This window comes from Hippoglossus hippoglossus, chromosome 14 (assembly GCF_009819705.1).
Source record: "Hippoglossus hippoglossus isolate fHipHip1 chromosome 14, fHipHip1.pri, whole genome shotgun sequence".
Taxonomy (NCBI): Eukaryota; Metazoa; Chordata; class Actinopteri; order Pleuronectiformes; family Pleuronectidae; genus Hippoglossus; species Hippoglossus hippoglossus.
The window spans coordinates 10,375,257-10,395,197 of NC_047164.1; the positions used below are offsets into that span (position 1 = coordinate 10,375,257).

The 19,941-nt window shown below is 42.0% G+C and overlaps 1 protein-coding gene across 13 annotated transcripts in view; it reads right to left on the reverse strand.

Annotated features, from left to right (window-relative positions):
- The window catches only part of rapgef6 (Rap guanine nucleotide exchange factor (GEF) 6), a 137,328-nt gene that overhangs the window by 9,634 nt on the left and 107,753 nt on the right, over positions 1-19,941 (reverse strand). For 7 of the 13 annotated variants that reach the window (XM_034607673.1, XM_034607672.1, XM_034607679.1 and 4 more), the window contains 11 exons: positions 18,587-18,744; positions 16,392-16,406; positions 12,549-12,789; positions 7,564-7,731; positions 7,243-7,458; positions 5,620-5,831; positions 4,988-5,111; positions 3,760-3,783; positions 1,850-2,070; positions 711-884; positions 236-382 (listed from right to left, as the gene is read on the reverse strand). In XM_034607673.1, the coding sequence (XP_034463564.1) occupies positions 236-382; positions 711-884; positions 1,850-2,070; positions 3,760-3,783; positions 4,988-5,111; positions 5,620-5,831; positions 7,243-7,458; positions 7,564-7,731; positions 12,549-12,789; positions 16,392-16,406; positions 18,587-18,744 (1,700 nt within the window). The remainder of the gene's footprint in view (positions 1-235; positions 383-710; positions 885-1,849; positions 2,071-3,759; positions 3,784-4,987; positions 5,112-5,619; positions 5,832-7,242; positions 7,459-7,563; positions 7,732-12,548; positions 12,790-16,391; positions 16,407-18,586; positions 18,745-19,941) is intronic. The other 6 variants (XM_034607675.1, XM_034607677.1, XM_034607676.1 and 3 more) reach the window with 3 other exon arrangements.

Here is a 19,941-nt window from a genome sequence, read left to right on the forward strand (position 1 = left end):
CCCCCGTGGCTAAGTGACTCTTTCAATTACGATTAATAGCAAAAAACATGTATCAAAAACGAAAGAAACATTTACATTCATGAGTATTTATTCGTGACATGGTTCCTGCGTAAAAATTTCAGCGCTCTGCCTGGAGGTGACGTTTCACCATATCTACTCTCGGCTCTCTTCACCAGGGGTAAGTTTCCTCTGATAGAAACACACAGGGTGACAAGCAAAGAGTCTTATTGCAGACCTTTGCGTGGAGAGCCCTGCGGCGACACTGTGGGGCTGGAGTGAAGGGAGGAGATGGTGGACACGGTGTCATCAGATGGTCTCTTGGTGCTCCACTCCTCTGAAGAGCCCACCGGAGGTTTCTTCACCACCTGGGGAGAATTGGAGTCTGGAGAAGCCGAAGAAACAACAAAGTTACAGAAAAGTAAATGAACTTGAGTCTGTTCTACGTCAAAACACAGAATGAGGTGTTGCAGTTTTTTTCACTGGTTTTAAAGTTTTAAAAGTCTTTATATTAATATTCTATTTTACTTTTTAGTTATAATGTCTATTATATAGTCTATCAGAATATGCATCCTATTTTATTCTATTTCTATATTCTCTTTGTATATTTACTTGCCTGATTTTATTCAATCTTATTTTGCTGAATAGTCTTGTCTTGAGTTTACCATGTAAAACACTGCTTTATAAATACAACAGTGTACAGGTGTACTCACTAGCTGCGCCGATGTCCTTGGCAGTGCTCTTCTTTCGTAGAGGGTTCAGTGGGACCTGGACCTGAAGGACTTGTGAAACCCGGTTCTGTGTTTTGCCAGAGGGCAAAGCCGACCGCAGAGACACCGGAGACATGTCCGACTTGGTGGATCGTCTCTCACTCAAGTTCTTGGACACTAAAACCACAGGAAGGAAACGAGAAATGTGTAACCACAACAAAGCTTACTTCAAAAACCTCTTACATTTGACATTTTCTAACTTTCGAGAGTTGACAATTTCTCACTGACTGTACACTTACTGTTCTGTTGAACTATTCACTGTGAGGTATTTAAATGGTTGTGAAATATCGACAAACAATCAATCTGTATACCTTTAAAGATTTACCTAAATGTGACATTAAAACCTAGTCCTAAGCAGGAGCCATGAAATGCATTTGTTTTGCAGGAACCAAAAGGAAAGCTCAATAACATTCAAAGCTGATAAAAACATAATTTTAATGTATTGATGTCCTGTGGCACTGTCACAGTTAATGATATGTGGTAGATTGTTGATTGTTGCACTGTTTCTAATAAAAGAAAGTCCCATGGTTCTGTGTGCATGCTTTGAACCACACAACACACATTGGACATGCTGCAGTGTCTGTTACATCGACTGGATTGATCAGTTCCCTCCTGTTAATTTCTGCAAGATGTTTTTAAATACACTAGGTGGCAGTGCAAACCAATGATATGCATATAACCTGTGTACTACAGTACTCTGACAGCTCTATTATAAACCTGTGAAATGGCACAAAACATTGAAATATCTCTTAATTTGAATTTTTCCCAGCATTGAATCACCTTCAATTAATACTGCAATGCATTTAAGTGCACATGTAGAATAAGCAACACTAAAAACGCTTGAATAATGCCAAACTACATTTTGGCCAAGTTTAATCCAATGCAATTCTACTTGTACTATTCAGCAACTTCTGAATTATTCTATAACAGGCAAATGTGCACACACAGCACATGTGTTAATATCCCTCTGTAAACCAAGTAGAGCTGAAGGTCAAAGTTTGTATACAGACATATATATTTAAACTATAAATGATAAACATTCATTTCACTCAGTTTGTTAGTGTTGGGTCGATGGAACTCACAGGTGCTGTAGGTCGGCTCACACTGCAGGGACATGATTTGATGCTTCTCCTCGTCCGCCTCCACCGTCATGTTGGACAGGTACTGCTTCACCTTTCTGGCCATCTGGGCGTCCTCGTACAGCTTCTTGGCATTGAGCAGCGAGCTGCGACGCACTCGCTTCTTGTGGGCACCGCCCTGCAGGTCCAGCATGTTGGAGTTGGTGCTGCCCTGACTCAGAGACCTGGCGATGAAGGAAAGAGAGCGAGGAAGAAGAGGGAGGAGGATGAGGAGAAGAAGAAATCCGAGGAAGAAACAGAAGCAGGAGAAGAAAGTAAAGGATTATAGGAAAGAGTAAAAGATGGATTTTGATGAGGGAGAAATTTTGAGAAATGGTTGATGGATGAACAGAAGATGAAATGTAGAGAAAGATATGGAGGATAGATGGAAATAAATGAAGACAGAAAACAGAAGAAATGCATATGAAAGTATAAGGACAGGAAACAAGAGGGAAGGAAAAAAGGATAAACCACAATCACTACAATCGACAATAACATAGCTACAACTGCTTCGTCATCACCTCTACTAATATCAAATCTGTACATCTGTCTCTGTGCTGAAACATAGCATGTAAAAACAGGACCGTGCAACTGGGAGGGAGGCAGTTGTTGTGCGCGTGCCATGCTACCACAGAACAGAGCATTCTGTCAGATGGAGGCAAAAAGGGTTAGGGAACAAGATGCACGAGATCTGATATGGGGAATATTATTATGATGCCAGGATGCAAACGGACAAACACGGAACCTGAGTCAAATAGCATCCGTCAACATTTTTCATGGTTTGTTTCAGTTTGGGTTCGACTGCTGCTCCATTTAGAAGCTGTTCTGGCGTTTTCAGTTATATCACATGATCCTTAGCAGCACATGAAGTTTGTCTTTTTGCAATGGAATTGTACACGTTAACATTTCCGAGCACTTTTTGTACATTTTGGTTAAAAAGCTGAGGTTCAAAGTCCATTCACGAGCTGCTGAAGATCATTTGATATGACTGAAAGCTCCAGAGCGGCTACTTAATGGACTTCAAGGTGAGACTGCTTTCTCCCAAAGTTCAAAATGAACTTCAGCTTTTAGGCCAATTTAGTCCAGAAGTTATCCGAACGCTTCACAAATGAAGCTCACAAATCCTCCCCCTCTCTCTCTCTCTCTCTCTCTCTCTCTCTCTCTCTTAATCAGCTGATCCTGTGCGTTTTCAATAGTTCAATCAGATCATGATTAATCTTAACGGCATCACATAGTGGTCTAAATGCCAAAAGACTTAAATGATCACGTCACTTTCTTCCGTCAAATTAAGGTCTTTCCTCATTGAAACATGAAAATCTGAACATGTATAATTCAATGATAAACAAGCAAATTCAGTCGGCCGATAAAGATCATGCGGATATGATCAAACACTCAATAGTTACTACATAGACATGAGAGGAGCTGTTTTATAGATAAGTTCATCCTTTGTCCCTGCCTCAAGAAACGAGTCAAATTTATACATGTGTATGATTATAAACAATAAATTTGATTGATTTTCTTTCATACCGACCTGTCACCATGTAAACATGTTTGCAACCTCATGGTAAAAACAAACTTAGTATTATTTCAAGCTACTATATGACTCATAAACATACAACTTATGAACATGGACAGGGGAATGAATGGGTCAATGATGGACTTCAGTTGAATGGGCACTGCAAATGGAAGGGTTAATCACACACAAGCATGGGGCAGACACACGCCGATATATTAACGTCGCGGAGCATGCAGAGCTTATGGTGGTGGGGGTGCAGTGGGGGGGGGTGAGGGGGGGTGGGGTGCATTTTTTTAATTTTTTATGTTTTGCTGGTCCAGACTGAAACAGCATGAAACCAGTACCAGGACAAACTTACCCTAAACTCTTCCACCTCTTCTTCCTGCAAGCAAGAGGCGTGAAGATTGAAGCGTGACTTAAATACAAGTTCAAGGGTCATGGGGGGAGGAGGGGGAGGGGGGGAGGAGACAAGACTATGTAGAGGTCATGCCACCACAGACAGGAAATGATGGGCGATGGGAGGACAACCAGACGTAGGACATCTCCCCATATCAACCTGAGGAGTGTGTGTTGTGGCTTTGTGCGTCACACACTCATCAAAACAGTTTTTTACGTTGGAAAAACTTGAGCCGTATATAAAGTTTAGTTTCTTAAAGTCTAAAAAAAGCATATCTATGCTGTCTTGCAGTATGATGAGTGTCTGCAGGGGGCAGTCATGCTCTGCAGCAGTGACACTGAGAGACGCACACACAGACAGAGTGATACAAACTACACACTGCGGTTGGCATCAATTCTACCTCTCTTCCCGGCGATCTGTGCCCTGGGTGATCGAACAGTTACATTCCAGCTGAGGAATGCAATCCAAACACCCGAGAGTCACAAATGAGACGGGAAGTGAGTAGGAATTGATCGAACCAGACCTCGAGTGTGCGCCTGTTGGTGAAGGATCCAGGTCGGCTGGTGAAGGATCCAGGTCGGCTGGTGGAGGTGTGGTGTGGTGGTTCCCTTTTTGCCCACATTTGTAGTTTTGTCTTTGTTTTTATAACCTGGAAACTACCTTGCAATGCTGGACTTTCAACATTTATTCCTCTTTCTGAGAAGCAACCCAGTTTGTTACGGTTTGAATGATGAAAAATTGGAAGAGCCAGTTTCAAAGATGCTCAGATTTTAAAGATGATTTAACTTCAAGAGAAATAGACAATTTAACTAAATTCTTGACAGTAAATTCAGTGGAGGCTATCAATCATCTTATTAACTGTTACAGATCCTACTACGATTTTTAAAACCACAAAAGTTTTCTTTAAAAAAAAACCTCGTTCTCTGTATTATTTACTTCTAATCAGTGTAGTAGACATAAAGAATGAATGAAATTGTTACGAAAAACGACCCATCAACATAATTAACAACTTGTAATCACAAAAAATCGACACATAGATGCCTTAAAATTCATTACTCCAGAATTTAGAAGACCTTAAATGACATATCTTTGAAACTGGCTCTGACAGTAGAAATCACCTTTAGCAAAAAATTGTAAAACTTGAGAGGAAAAACATTTTTTTAGGCATCGTGGTATCAGAAGAACCAACCTCTGTCTGAACATGAGAGCGGGGTCCATGTTGGCAGAGGTCATCCGCACCACATGTCTGATCTCCTTGGCGATCATCCTCAACTTCTCAAAGTTCACGAGACCGTCTACATGGGAGTCGTTGCCTGGTGAGTAAAGTGTAAAATCAGCTGTCAACACTGTAGAGGGGATAAATGATTCATATTTTGGGACATTCACAAGATGCAGTGCCAAAATAAAAGTATTTTTCCAGACAAATTTTCAAAGTCTTTGCTCTGATCTCTTTCCCCCAGGAGATCAAAGTGGCGTCTTTTCTTTTATTCTGAGTCACGCTGGGCCATTAAAGATTTTTCTGCACGTTGCACAATCACTTAAACTTTTCCTTACAAGTCCATAAATATATATATTTTAAGACCTTTAACGAGAAGTCAATTTTGGTCGTTTTGACAAAATGCAATATGGGGAAGTCTTTAGCAGAAGTAAACTGAGCCTGAAAGTGACCTTCTGCACAACACAGAGGAAGTGGGGAGCATCAAACTGAGCAGAATGACGTGTAAAGCATCAAAAATGGCCTCTCAGGGAAATGCAGCAACAACGCAAAAAAAGAAATGCACATAATGAAATTCAGTGCTCTCCACAAAGCCTTTGTTTTACCTTCATGTAAAAAGGTGAGGTCCTTCTTGACCACCGGGAACAGAGGGATGATTGGAGGCTGCATGCTCTGGCTGCTCAGCGTGTTGCGGTACTTGGCCATGTTCCTGGACGGGTCGAAGACATCCTGCAGGTCGCTGAACAGCTTCTCGTACTTGCTGGGCAACTTCTCCCACGAGCTCCGGAGCCGAGCCACCGGAGCCAAGTTCAGACCGCTGCGTTAGAGGGAGAAAGGAGGAGGTGCGAGGAGAGCGTGGGGAAGCAGGGAGGTAGAGAAAAATGAGTTATGGTGTAAAAGAGGGCAGGAGGGGAACGGGAGAGGAAGAAGTGAAGAAACCGGAGAGGGAAATGAGGATAGAGGAGAAAGAAGAAAGGAGTATGATCATTCAATACAATATAAAAGACTTAATCCCAATCAAATCCCCATATTGAAATTTGTTTGATTAGTGGGAGGACCCCTTGAAGCACTTGAGACTTATTAATACAACTCATAATTATGACGAGAACACTCTCTTGAGCCACATTTCCGATCAAAAGTATGCAGAAGTCCCAGGAACTTTTTTCAAGGAACTAAAAGGTTCCTGCAGAGCATTTTTCGCCTAAAGTCCATTCTCGGTACATTAGGAAAACAAATTCAGAGAACGTTGTTTCGCAGAAATCCCTTCGTCAACCAAAGTATATTTGCATCTACGGAGACATGCGTCATTACATGTATGCCGCAGTTATACTGTTTCCAATCTCTACTCATAATCTGTACATTATCTAAGTGGGCAACTGCCCCAATAGCCCCAGACAAAGAGGGGCCCTAGTAGGCATTTAAAAAGGTGGCTTGTGTTTGAACCAAATCTGAGATAATACAGCATGTGTCTGGTTTTTTGTTACATAAACAACCAGCACAGTGACAATACAGTATGTAACACAACAAATATGCATTTTATCCTAACCCTCTTTTTTGCATTTTGTACTTTTATTTTAAAAGGTTATATAAAAAAGCTTATTATGTATCATTCATGTATATTCATTGAATACTGCAAATCTCCTCATGCATAAACACATGATAAAAAATTTTTAATGTAAGAAATTGATCACGGTAAACATGATAGATGAAAAAAAACACACTGACAACCGCCTGTGCACGACACTATACTACACTAGCACATGAATACACACAGATATTGTTGGGTTGAAGTACCATCGTACCTCCGAGTTCAGCCAAACAACAAGAGGCCTGAGGAAATTAACAACAAGCTGCAAATAGCAACTGTTGCTGTGGGAGTCGGGTTTTAAATGGTGTGAGATTGCAGAGTCTCTGTGGTTTGGGCGACTCTGGGCTGATTCAGTGAGATGGCAGGAGAGGGAGGGAGGGAGGGAGGGAGGGAGGCAGAGGGGAGGAGGTGAGGATGGGTCTCTGGAGGATGTGAGGGAAAGAGGCGAGAAGCCAAAGCTCATTTGACACAAAAGCTGTCAGGGGACACGGAATAAAGACTTGCTGCCATCGCTGAACAAGAATCCTGCTTTGGTGCTACTGCTCGACTAGATGATGAAACAATGTGACACCACACAATTTAAGGAGTCAATACACACTCACAAACACTTACACACTCACACTTTCAACAGTGAGCTCACCTGATAATAGCAAACATGGAGTTAAAGTTCTTGCACTCTCTGCAGTGCAGGGCGATCTTGATGTAGTGCTTGATGGTCTTCATCCTCTTCATGGCGTTGGGCTCCTTCAGGATCTCCGTGGCGACCCAGAAGGTCTCCTGGTTGATCACCTCCTCAAACTGTTTCAGATTTCTACTGCCCACCGACGATTCCAGTTTAAATAAGTCGTCCACGTACCTGGGAGCCACGACAAAGAACGTCAGGTTTATCTCAGTTACAGCTCTGTGGCGTAGCAGTCAACATCCTGCATATTTTCAATCAAAACGCTAAACGACCACATACTCGGTGGACTCGATGTTCCTGAAGAGCTCAAAATCTCTCATGGAGAGCTGGGCAGCGACCTCCATGGTGCTGAGCTGCAGCAGAGTGATCTGACTCTCCCTGAGGAGGTCCTGGGCGTCCTCATCCGAACACAGCGTCTCCGTCTCCATGTTGTTCTTCAGGTAGTACCTACAGGGCAGAGGACAGAGCCGGAAGAAGTTGCATCATTCTATGAGGTAAAAATATAATTTCAGTTTCTTTATTCTTTTAATAGCTCAGTTTCACAGAGACAAAAGTCTAGCGACATGAAAACCACAATACAATGCAATAAAGGCCTTTATGTTCCTATGAAGTTATTCATTAGTAAAAAATAATTTGATTAAGACTTCTTTTGGCATTTTTTCAAGAGTGTGTATTGTTTGAGAAACCACTTTATTAAAAGAAATGCTGAAAATAACAAAGGAAATATTATGTCATAGCCTTTGAGTCTAAAGAATGGGAGGGGGGTGACAGTGCCCATTCAGAGATAAGCAGGATGCAAAATACATTCATATCATTTCTATGATGGTAAAATCTGTGTTTTTAGAGCTACAGAAGAGACTTTGAGCTGCAGCATCTCCGCTGATGCTTTAATACAGACTGCAGAGGCAGACGAGTGGGTGGACAGGATCCAGTTTGTCAAGCGGCTGTATCTCTCCAAAGAACTCCAGATAAATCTCCTAAATGTTCCTCTCATTCACATCTCATTTCAAATGGACACATTTTGCTTGTCCAGCTAAAGATTAGTTTGAGCAGAGGGTGAAAAATGCTTCGATTATATAGACGGATTTCCGCCATATTTCAGTTTGGTGTAAAGAGGGACGGAGCAGAGAGAGGCTCTCAGCAACAGAGGGGTAAGAAGGATGACAGGCACATGAATGAGAGGGAAAAAAGGGGCCATTTTTCTCTTTAGGTCCGATCTCCAACAGTTTTCTGACAGCGCTTCCAGCAGCAAACCATCTCTTTAACCTCATTATGTGCTTCTTTATGTTTATAAATCTAAAAACCCCACCCCCAAGTGTTGGCACGGATGTGACTTTAGATTTGCTTCTTGTTACTCTGCTGCAAGATCTGAAAAGAGCAGCAGCTAACAAGAGATGTGAGGGTGTGAGGTGAGGAAGTATATATTTAGTATCAAGCACAAGACTTAGTTCACATTAGGAAAGAGGTCTCAACTTTTATGAGAGCTCACAAGCAGAACTGAAGACCTAAAGAGCTGCATCAGGCAGATTTAAGACATTAAGATTTTCTAAGAACGTGTCGGTGCTTTAAAAATACATAGAAAGAAAATAAAAAAGACACATCTGCAAGTTGGTAGATGGGAGGAGAGAGAAGTGGTGAGGAGACGTGAGGGAGAAATAGCTGACGGGGAAGGAGACAAGGAAAGAGGAGTCGAGGTGAGACAAGAGCGAGGAAAGGCAACAGGACAAAGGGAGAAGTGAAGAGATGAGAGGAAGTTTTAGAGGAGATTAAATTAATGATGGACAAAGTGGTGCTAAGTAGATCGGGGGCCGAGGCAAAGTGACTGGAACCAAGCCATTGTAAATAGCCAGTGGTGGTTGGTGGGTGTGTGTGTGCGTTATGTGTGTGGGCTCTGGATCCCCCAGCTGCATCTGTATGTATTTTGGCAGAGTGGAGAAGCCTTGGCCGGTCCCTTGTCAGACCCCCTGTCAGTCATCTGAGGGGTGAGACCGAGGGGGAGGAGGACTGGGTGTGTGATGCAGGGAGAGAAGATGGATCTGCCTGCTTCTCCTGATAAATACAACTACTGCAAACTGGGCTGAATACATACTACATGTACATCCTGCTGACACTGCACAATGTGTAAGTGCACATACATATATATCTGTATAAATACTGCCAGTTTGACAGTGTGTAAGTAAGATAAACAAAATACACAATCTCTAAAGGCAAATACTTACTTTGCAAGAAATAACAACTACTGTAGGAGATGAAGAAAAATACAGGTATATGGATTTAAGAGTGGAGCTTGCTGCTTGCTCATAGCTCTACAGTTAATCCTGTAAAGCCCCCTGTTGTAAAATTACAACATCAGGTTTAACTCTCCACATTTAGATACATAAATTCTGTGTATGAATATGCAGAATCTGTTGGCTAGGGAAACGATTTTGGGGCCGGAAGCCTTCTGGTTTCCGTTTCTAATTTGACCGATCACGTTTGAAAAGGCTTTGGTTGCCTGGAGGTAAACAGTCTGCGTGGAGAGCAAAAGAAGCAAAAAGACACATTGAAATAAAGATTAGCCAAAATCGTCTGGAGTTGTAAACACTGTCAAAAAGTATGACTTGTGTTTTTCGTGGAGAAATGTTCAACTCGTGTTATCAAAGAAACCAGGCCTTAGACTGTGTAGTGCGAACGGAAGACAGAGTCTCGGCCCAGATATTCGCTGTCGACACCGGACGCCCCAAAGTATTGGCCATTGCCCTTCAGAGGCTAATTCGTCATCAGATGATAGCTGATGGGCTCTGAGATTGCATATTAAATGGGTCTGGTATTGGATAGTAAATCGCTGTGTCTAAAGTCAGGGACTGTCCCAATTCAAAGGCTGCGACAAATGCGGCCGACAAATGTGTCCTTCCACCCCTGAGCAACGGAGGCAGGTGGATCTTTCCCGACCGAACATGTAAATCCTTAGTCATCGGGAAATATGCAATAAATTAGATTTTGAGCTTGTTGTGTCTTTACAACGTTTTGTGAGGTTGGAAGTTAAAACTGCATATGCACCTTGCACATTACATGGGGGCAATGCACTTCTCACATGTTTATATATCGAAAAGAACTGTGTGGCAATTTGTTTTTTACCTCTGCAGCTCGGCCATCCATCAAACACACAAGGCGGAGTGTTAAAACGAGAGTCTTATAGTGAGTGAGTGTGTCTGTGAATGTGTGTGACTGTGTCCACGCATGTTTGAGAATATGTGCTTTAAATGCAAGTTAAATAAATGAATACATATATGGACAATGATGTAAGTGCAGTACATGCGTGTCTGAATGTATATGAATGCGTGCCTGTGTATAAGGAAGTCTGCATCTGTATCTATGCCTGTGTGTGCATGCAAGCGTGTGTATGAATTATTCCAGACGTGCCATGCTGTCTGCCGAGGCCTCCACCCCTGACAGAGGATGAAATATTTATGCTAACCTAGTTGGGGGGACTGATGAGGGACCACAGGAGGCAAGCAGAGAGGGAGACAACTGTGAAAAACTGACGGAGGAGTCATTCTAAAGCAGACTTCATGGCTGCCGTCCAATTATCCTTCATGTCCTACTAACTTTCATCTTAAAAGAGAACGTGTCTGGCATCGCGAAGACAGTGTGATGTGCAACAAACTGGGAGACGTCGAAAAGAAAACACACACTGGCAGTGTTACGGTGCAACAAATTAAACACACACATCACTCAAAGACTAAAGGTCCAACTTAGTGATGTTGAAACTTCTGAGTTGTGTTCAGAAGAAAGTGACAACAGATGCTGTTGTTGCAGAAAACGCAAGAGGATTTTTAACATGTCATGACAGCACTTAGCCAGCATCACATGCAGCTCACTGTCAACTACAAACTGTTGTTTTTAGTTTTAAAACGGACAAACTGCAGCTTGTGTTCAGCTCACAGTAGCAATGGTAACACCAGAGAAAGTATATAAAAATGAACGTAGACTACAAGTCCAGTATATGAAACTTGTATTCTCTTAAATTACCAGCAGAGGGCGACTCCAGTGGTTGCAAGAATGTCAGTTTCTTTAAGTCTTTGAGAAAATGATCGATTTCTCACATCAGAAAACATTTGTCTAAACACAGCATGGTGTTAATTTCGTAAATTTATCGGGGTAAGGATACCGTGAGATTGACAGCTACTACCGTCCAGTGGGCGCAGGCTGCAGTGTCTTTGAGCTCTCGGTCAGGCTCCACCCCTGATTCTCTACTTATGGTTACTTATTTTTGTTTGTTTAAACCCAAGATGGCGCTGGTCAAAATGCCAAACTCGACGCCTCAAAACAGCAGTTCACAACCAATGGGTGACGTCACAGTGGGTTGTGACCTGCCACTTGGGTAGCGCCACTTGATCTATGATTCCACTGAATTGGGACAGTGGTTCTGAGCAGAGCTCCTGCTCCCCGGCACCTCGAGCGCTGCAGTTTTTTCGTTTTCTTTTTTCTGAGTCATTTACTCAGGGAAATGATTTACAGCTCTGCAAAGCTACAGTGAGCGAACTAACTACATCTCAGAATAGTACCCTGTGTCCCCAGGAACACGAGCCGCTGCTCGGGAAGAATTTAATCAATATACATGCACTATACATGAACAACTTTCTTGTGGAGCTAAACTTGAACTTATATGGTCTCTGTGAATGGGGAATTGATGTGTTGTAGGAGGAAATTCTTGCATAGTACAAGGTTAGAAATCTGTTTATAGAGTAACACATGCAGTAGTTGTTTGGGTTTCCATTATTGGAAGCAACCCTAAACAATTTGAATAAGAAAAGGATCATAAATGTCATCTCTCAGGGTGCACAGTATTATGGGTCATGGTTTTGGTTTAGTCATCCAAGCATTGAACTCGCCAACAACAGTCCCCCTGTTAGCCTCTGGGGGAAACAACCAATAATTTGGGGCCTCCTGTGTTGCATGATATCCAAGGTAAAAATCTCTTTAGATACCTTTTGTAGGTGTTTAAGACCTAAAAATTGTGATTATTGTATGACTGATGTGCTTCTCTGACCAGGGAATACTGTTGCTTTCTGCTTTATTTTGGTATTTTAGTTTGTTGCCTTGGGAACAGACAGAAACACTCCAGTGTCTGACACATTTGGACTCACTTTGGAGTCCAAATAACCACTCTGTAAGGATAAGGCATGTGCATCATAGTGTATTCACACATTCTGATGAATTCTAAAGTCAACCATTGGATTAAGTACGACATTCAACAGCAGTGTAATTCCTCTGCTTCTTACCTGCCGTTGAGCTGAATCCTATCAGCCAGTTTGGAGAGCTGGTCGGGCAGGCGCCGCTGCTTGATGACTCCCTCAGGGCTAACCGATACCTCACACAGGGAGTAGGTCTCCGGGGCCGCCGGGAGGCCGAACTCATTGACGGTGTGGGTGACCACATCCTTGGCAGTCGTGTCCTTACTGATAATGATGTAGCAGCTCTGCTGGTCGGCCTTGAACACCCGAATCACCTGGTCTGGGATGTCTGAGGGTGGAAGAGAAAAAAAGAAAGAGGGGAGCTGTCAGTGACTGATTAGGGCTGGATGAGTTGACAAATGAGTTGTCTGAGGAAGACAAAACGAAAGTAATAATAAAATATAATGTAATGAAGTCTGTGACCCAATAAGAAAGTCATCTTTTGCCTGAATAATGTAACAATAATATGATTATTAAGAAATGTGGTCTGTGCCAGTGATGACAGGAAAGCTGTTTAGTTATTATTTCCATATTTAATCTTCATTAAATTACTAGGAGCTTTTATGTGACATGACTCCTCTGCTCCGTACTCTGAACAGATTGTGCTGACTACTCTCCAAAACCTCTGTGGTAAGAAACTAAATGGGAAAAAGGGACCAAGACACAGTTTCTGGTGTCATCATTGCCCAACTTTGAGATTAAAATTCAAACTATTTACATTTATCAATGACATCTTTTTTCCAGCCTAGTGGATAAATATATGCACTAAATTTCTATATCTCAAGCGTTGACTTTTGGGGGGGGTAAAAAGATTCCCCCAGAACTTATGGAAACACAAGGAGTTCCTGCAATGGTTCCTCGTTGTGCTGGAAAGTTCCTGTGGTCGAAACGAATTAGACATAATTTTTGTAATGGCCTCACATGATGATGCCACACATGGCTGTATTAACTATTGCCCAGAACCAAACATTCACATAAAAACACAGACTTCCACTGCGTTGAAAACAACATATTGTGGATGACAAGCCGCGATCACTGACATCACAGGTTAGTCAACCTTCACGTTAATCATGCACACAACAGTCCTTTTTACAAATGCAGTCTGATACAAAGCTTGAGCAAGAGAAGGACACATGCAGCCAGAGAGGATAAAGAAAAGTTGCAGAGACAATGTGGACACAACAGGAAATGAGTCGAATGTTGTCTATTTTTAAAGTATTACTAATACTTCTATTGCTAAATAAAATAATTAAATAAACTGTATTGTATGATATAAAAGTTAAAAGCTGAGTGCAAAAATCAATAATTCATGAAAACAACAAAACTGCATTAGTCTTGTTTCAGGTGACTGTTATATTGTTTTATTAAGGCAATAATCAAGATGCTTGAATGTTAGGGGTTATGCGTGTCTATATACACACACACACACACACACACACACACACACACACACACACACACACACACACACACACACACACACACACACACACACACACACACACACACACACACACACACACACACACACACACACACGTATCTATGTGTTATGTGTGTTAAATAATGGAAATGGTTCTCCTGAGTGAAATACTGCATTAAAGTTGTTTGTGTGTGTGTGTGTGTGTAAGGAAGAGGGGACGGACCATTAGTCCCCGGCAGCCGAAGAGCTTTAATACAATGAGTTATGAACACTGCACAGTGACGGGTGGAGAGGGAGTCCGACAGACCAGATGAAGCTGTCATATAGCTCAAGTGTGTGTGTGTGTGTGTGTGTGTGTGTGTGTGTGTGTGTGTGTGTGTGTGTGTGTGTGTGTGAGAGAGAGAGAGGGCTCAGGTGTATATATGGAAAATGGAGGAAGATCATGACGTAAAGGTCGTATCTCGAAAAAAACAACGACGTGTGTTTGATGAGCTCATTCATTAAAATCCACAAACACTTTTGAGTGTGTGTGTGTGTTAAGATGACAATGCTGGGGGACCATTATTATCGTCATTACAGCAGCAGCACAACAACAGCCATTAACTAACTGCTGAAGGCAAAGCCAATAATAATAAGGTTAGAGTAAATGCTGATAATCAATCACAAAGGCTTGTTTGAGCTGCATTTTACTGTGTGTGTGTGTGTGTGTGTGTGTGTGTGTGTGTGTGTGTGTGTGTGTGTGTGTGTGTGTTTTTGGATGAGAGATCAAGGAGAGAAATGAACGGGGAAAGGTCACTGATCGTTTTAAATGCTTTAGAAATATATAAAATAACCTCCAGAAGGTAAATAATGTGGGACAGAGCCAACAAACATGCACCAAAGAAGCTGTGGCCTGCTTTCATCAGTCGCATACAGGATCGATGCCAGGTTTAATTTTAGACAGCATGACCTTGGTCAAGTATTGTGGCGGACACAGATAGAGAAGCAATGGATTCTGTCTAAAACTTCATTCCAACAACACCTCTGTTGTGAGGACTGATCTCCACTATATTGTTACCTCCGCCAGGGAGGTTATGTTTTCACCACTTTCCAATTTATTTGCTTTTCGGCAAGATTACACTAAAACTAATGAATAGCTTCCCACGAAACTTGGTGGAAGGATGGGACAGAAAGAACCCATTGAATTGTGTAACGTATAAGAAGAAAAGGGTGGATGGATTTTTTGACTTTCTTGAACATTTTCATTGATTTCTCAGAAAATAATTCACTATTCATTTGAAAATCAGGCACATTTCAGTGGACTGATATTTGTGTGTCTGTTTGTGCGATTTGGTGCAGATCAAAATAAAAATCTGGATCTAATGGATTTAAAGGTGATATAGAGAAAACACTGACTTTGAATGTGCATCTTTCCTAACACGTCTTCTGCGTTGCAGCAGCAGCAGCAGCAGCAGCAGCAGAGCTCGTCTTTGTTTATGTGCAGCAGGGTGGTGGTGAGGGTGGGCCGAGCGGGAGCTTAATGCTTTGTGTCTCATTAGCTGTGATTTGTGATTAGAGTGTGGGAAGCTCTCGTCTAAATAGCTGGCTATCATATCCAGAGGGGTGGGGGGAGTGTGGGGGAGTCTAATCGTGTTTAATCCTCTGGACAAGCTGCGACATGACCTGCACACTGGAGGACAATCGCTGCCCACCCACCCGGCTGAACGTCCAATCAATCATTAGCTTTAATAAGGCATCGTTCATTTTCATCAACACCATGGAGTTTGTTTTCGATGGAGTGAAGCCAGAGGATTTTTATACAGGAGGGAAAAAACATTTGCAAACTCAGCACTAAGAGACGCTACACACTTCCCACAAGCCTCCTCCTCCTCCTTCCTACTGTTCGCCAAAGCTTTCCCAGTCACTCCATCATACGGTCGGAAGACATTAATCACAAGTGAAAGCAGCCAGAGCACAGGAGGGCAGCGGATGATGGCTTCAAGTGCTCAGAGGAGAGTGATGTGGGGTAGTTCGGGGTTAAACACAAGGCCTCTGACAAATAAACACAAAAATGTAAACGCTAAGACTCATTTATGTGTATTCATGTGTGTTTTTTCGAAGATAAGAAAATAACCCATCTTCCTCTTACCATTAAAGTTGAAAGGTTTTCTAGGGTGAAGCAAATCACACCCTTGTCTAACAGGACTACTTCTACTTTTTATCACCTTCAAAAGTGAAAAGCGATCAAAATGGCCTTCTGAAACTCACACAGTGCGTTCTCAAAAGGAAAAAAGCATACAAAAGGAAGAAGCATTAACACAAATCAAGGCCAAAATCCAGAGTTTGAAGGATGCACTTCATGGACGCAGAGATGCAACACAGAGTGAGAGGGAAAAAAAACAAAATCAAAGAGGAATAAAGACATGTTAGAGGGAGGAATATTTACTGGCGTGCAATCAAACAGTGGTATTGAAGGTATTAATACTTACAGTATAGTCCCAGGGCTTGGCAAGCAGAGAGGAGAGAGAGAAACCACAGTGAATACGAGAGTGAGAGAGAGTGTGGGAGGTGCACAGGGAGAGACAGTGGTCGGAAACATCGTGACAGAAGAGAAAAAGGAGGGAAGACCGGTGGAGTTTCTACTTAATCTGTGTTCATGGGAAACCAGAGGGGAGTATGACTCATCATGTCGACACGAGAACATCTGTTTAAAATCACAGCGACAGAGACGCAATAGCAGAGCTGGTAGAGAGAGTGGAGGAAAAAAGAAACAATGACACAGAGAGGAAAAAGACCAGAGAGCAAACTGAGGATCAAAGATTTGAAAATGTTAGACAAGTAGTAGTGGTTGTTTTGCTTTTCCAGTTGTCTAGTTAGGGGTGGCTGTGGCTCAGGAGATAGAGCGGGTCGTCCACTAACATCAAGGTTGGCTGTTTGATTCCCAGCTCCTCCAGTTCAAATGCTGAAATGAGACGCTGAACCCTAAATAGCCCGTTAAGTGCTTGAATTGGTCGATAAAGACTAGAAAAAGAACTGTGTTCGTAGAGTACTGGGTTTTGGTAAAGTAAAGAAGTTCTTATCTTGTATTGTGATACGATTTTTCACAGATTTCCAATGTTCTACACACCAAACAATTAATTAAAAAAAAAAAAAGATTAATCACTAATGGAAATGATAGCTCAGAATAAGATGTAGTTACGTACGAACTACATTAGAAATATAACACACGGCCACAAAATAAGAATTAAACAGATATATTCATATGTCAGATTTGATCCTAAACATCAACCTAAATGCCATCTTCATTTGGAAGCTTTCAGAAACAGTGAAAAAGAGCTAAGACCAACTCAAGATGATAAAACGTCTTGAAATGAAACTGACTTGTCACTGGCAGCCATGTTGCTCATACTCCCCAGTGTGGACAGGAGAGAGGTGATAGTGATGCTTCTGAGCTTCCTCTGGTCTGTTACTTTAATTACAGGTGGGAGTTTGAAGAGGCTGTTCTATCTTCTACTGTTTAATGTGCTTAGAGGCCAGAGCGCTGAGGGAAACTGGGGAACTTGATATAATGGTGGGTGATTAATGAGGCCCAGTTGGTGTGTGTGTGTTTTTGTTCTCTGAAAAAATAAAAATAAATAAAACACGTATGTGATGTATAGGTTTGCAAACAAGGCAAGTGTGAGTGTGTGTGTGTGTGTGTGTGTGTGTGTGTTGCTCAATGAAAAATAGGTGGTGGAATAAATCAGGACCATATTCACTCGCTCCGCTTTCTTTCACCTTTAGCTTTCTTGTTCTCCCCTCAATCTGTCTTTCAGTCCCATTAACACACACAAGCACACGCACAGCTCCATGTTAGTTTTAATAACTATGAGCTCAGAAAACCACTCTTGACAGGAAAGAAATAAATAAGCCCTTTAGTCCAGGAGGTTAATTCTTCTCCGACGGACACAATTGTGTAACAGCTCTGTGCCACTTCAAAAAGAAAGACCCCAGGGTGTGTGTGTGATTGTGTTGAAGAGAGTGCACACCTATGGTGTAGACTTCCCACTGCTTGCTTTGAGTTAGTCACTGTGTGTTCCCTTGTTAGCAGAAGTCGTTTTGTCGAGTTTGATGAAAAAGCAGAGACCTGGAGTTCATGTTTGAGACAACAAAGTGCGCACTAACACTACACGTCTCACATGGCTGCTTTATGTGATTATATGACAGCTTGTCTGTCCACAGTGAACACCGGAGTCCTTGGATTTCCTCGCTCAGCGAGACTGAAGGAAGACCAGTCAAATAGGACAAACTGCGTCAGGAGAGAAGTGCTCAAGGCCATGATGGCCATGAACAACTGTCAATGGGAATAATGGAAATTTTGGTGCTATTAAACCCAAGGAACTTTCAGTCGTTTAATACACAAATATGAAAAAAGGTGTAGTACTTAGTTGACAGGAATGAGCTAGTTTATCTGAGTTTTTCTCGAGATAATGTGTTCAAATAGATTAACCAACAAACTATCAAATGCATTAAATAAGAACAATGCATATACAGAAAGTGTTAGCATCCCGAAACATCCCCTCAGGGTACAAGTGCTATTTTTGTCAATAATTTTTGAAACCCGCTGAAGACAGATAAAAACAACAAAAGAAGAAAAAGAAAGAAGATTCTCATCCTCCTCAGGGAGTCAACATGTTCTTCTCACCTGCAGGGTTGGAGAAGTCGAGGACGCTGGGGGCCGGCTGCAGCAGGTCGGGGCTGCTGGACGACAGGTTGCCGGGGATGGGCATGATGGCCACGCTGTGGCGACACTGCTTGGTGCCCACAATGCTGTCATCTTGGGAGTGACCCATGCCGCCATCACTGGAGGAGATGAAGGACGAGAAGGAGAAGGTTGAGTCGGGAAAGAAAGGATGGAATTAGAGGATTTTCTCCATCATGCAAACTGCATGTTCTTAAATAAACTTTTAAGCTTATATTTTGCAGCAGTAGACATTCGGAAAAAAAGGCTGAAAATGTATTTTTCCTCCTCGTTTTATGAGTTTGAGGCACAGGTATTAGAATGAGCTTATTTCCGTTCATCTTGAGAACATATTGAAATCACAACTCATAACCCCTGTAGGAATGAAATATCAGGAGATTTAATCGAAATGTCTACTCTTGCAGAATAGCAACACCATATTTTAATATCACTATATTGGTCTTTTAATATGCAGCGGTGACACAGCTGAAATTCATCCATGAGGAGGTTTCATGAATGGCAGGATCTGATAAGGAGCATTCGCAGGTAGAGACGCACAAGTCACGCAAAGACACACACACGCGACACTGGTATACACAAGCAGACACAACAGTGGAGCACATATACTAAGAAACAGAAAGTCCTGAGTGTTTTAGCTCATTCAGATGTTTTCCTATGACTTCTTTCTATTTGTACATCTGTTTGTCAGCTCTTGTTCTTTAGTGTGTGTGTGTGTGTGTGTGTGTGTGTGTGTGTGTATGTGTGTGTGTGTGTGTGTGTGTGTGTGTGTCCAGCTGTTGGCCATATTAAAAGGCTAAACTGGGCTTGAGAGACTGGCGCCTTTCTACCTGGCTCCTCGGCCACACTCGGGGGAAATGCAAACATCAACCTTTATATTAATGGCCTCATTAGAATGACTGAATCTGCAAACATGTGGTGGAAATGGCAACTCTTCTGAGACCAACCCACAGAGTGATTCTGAATAGCCCTAAAGGTTATATAACACATCGGTAGCTTTTAAATATTTTAAACAAAAATTCTTAGAAGCTTAAACAGCATCTAGAATTGACTTATTATTTTGAAATTTGAAGTGACTGAATTCAAAGTATTTCAGACTGAAAATAAACTATAAACATAATAAGAACAATAGAAGGAAATAAAATAAAGCAATATGATCTGAAAGTGTATAACATCCCACCTAATTGTACCCATCTGTACCATAGATTGTAAATAAAGATGGACAACACATCTCTACGCAGCAGCAATTGGGGGATGGAGCTGCGGCCGATACACAAGCTCGACCAATCACGAGTAAGTCT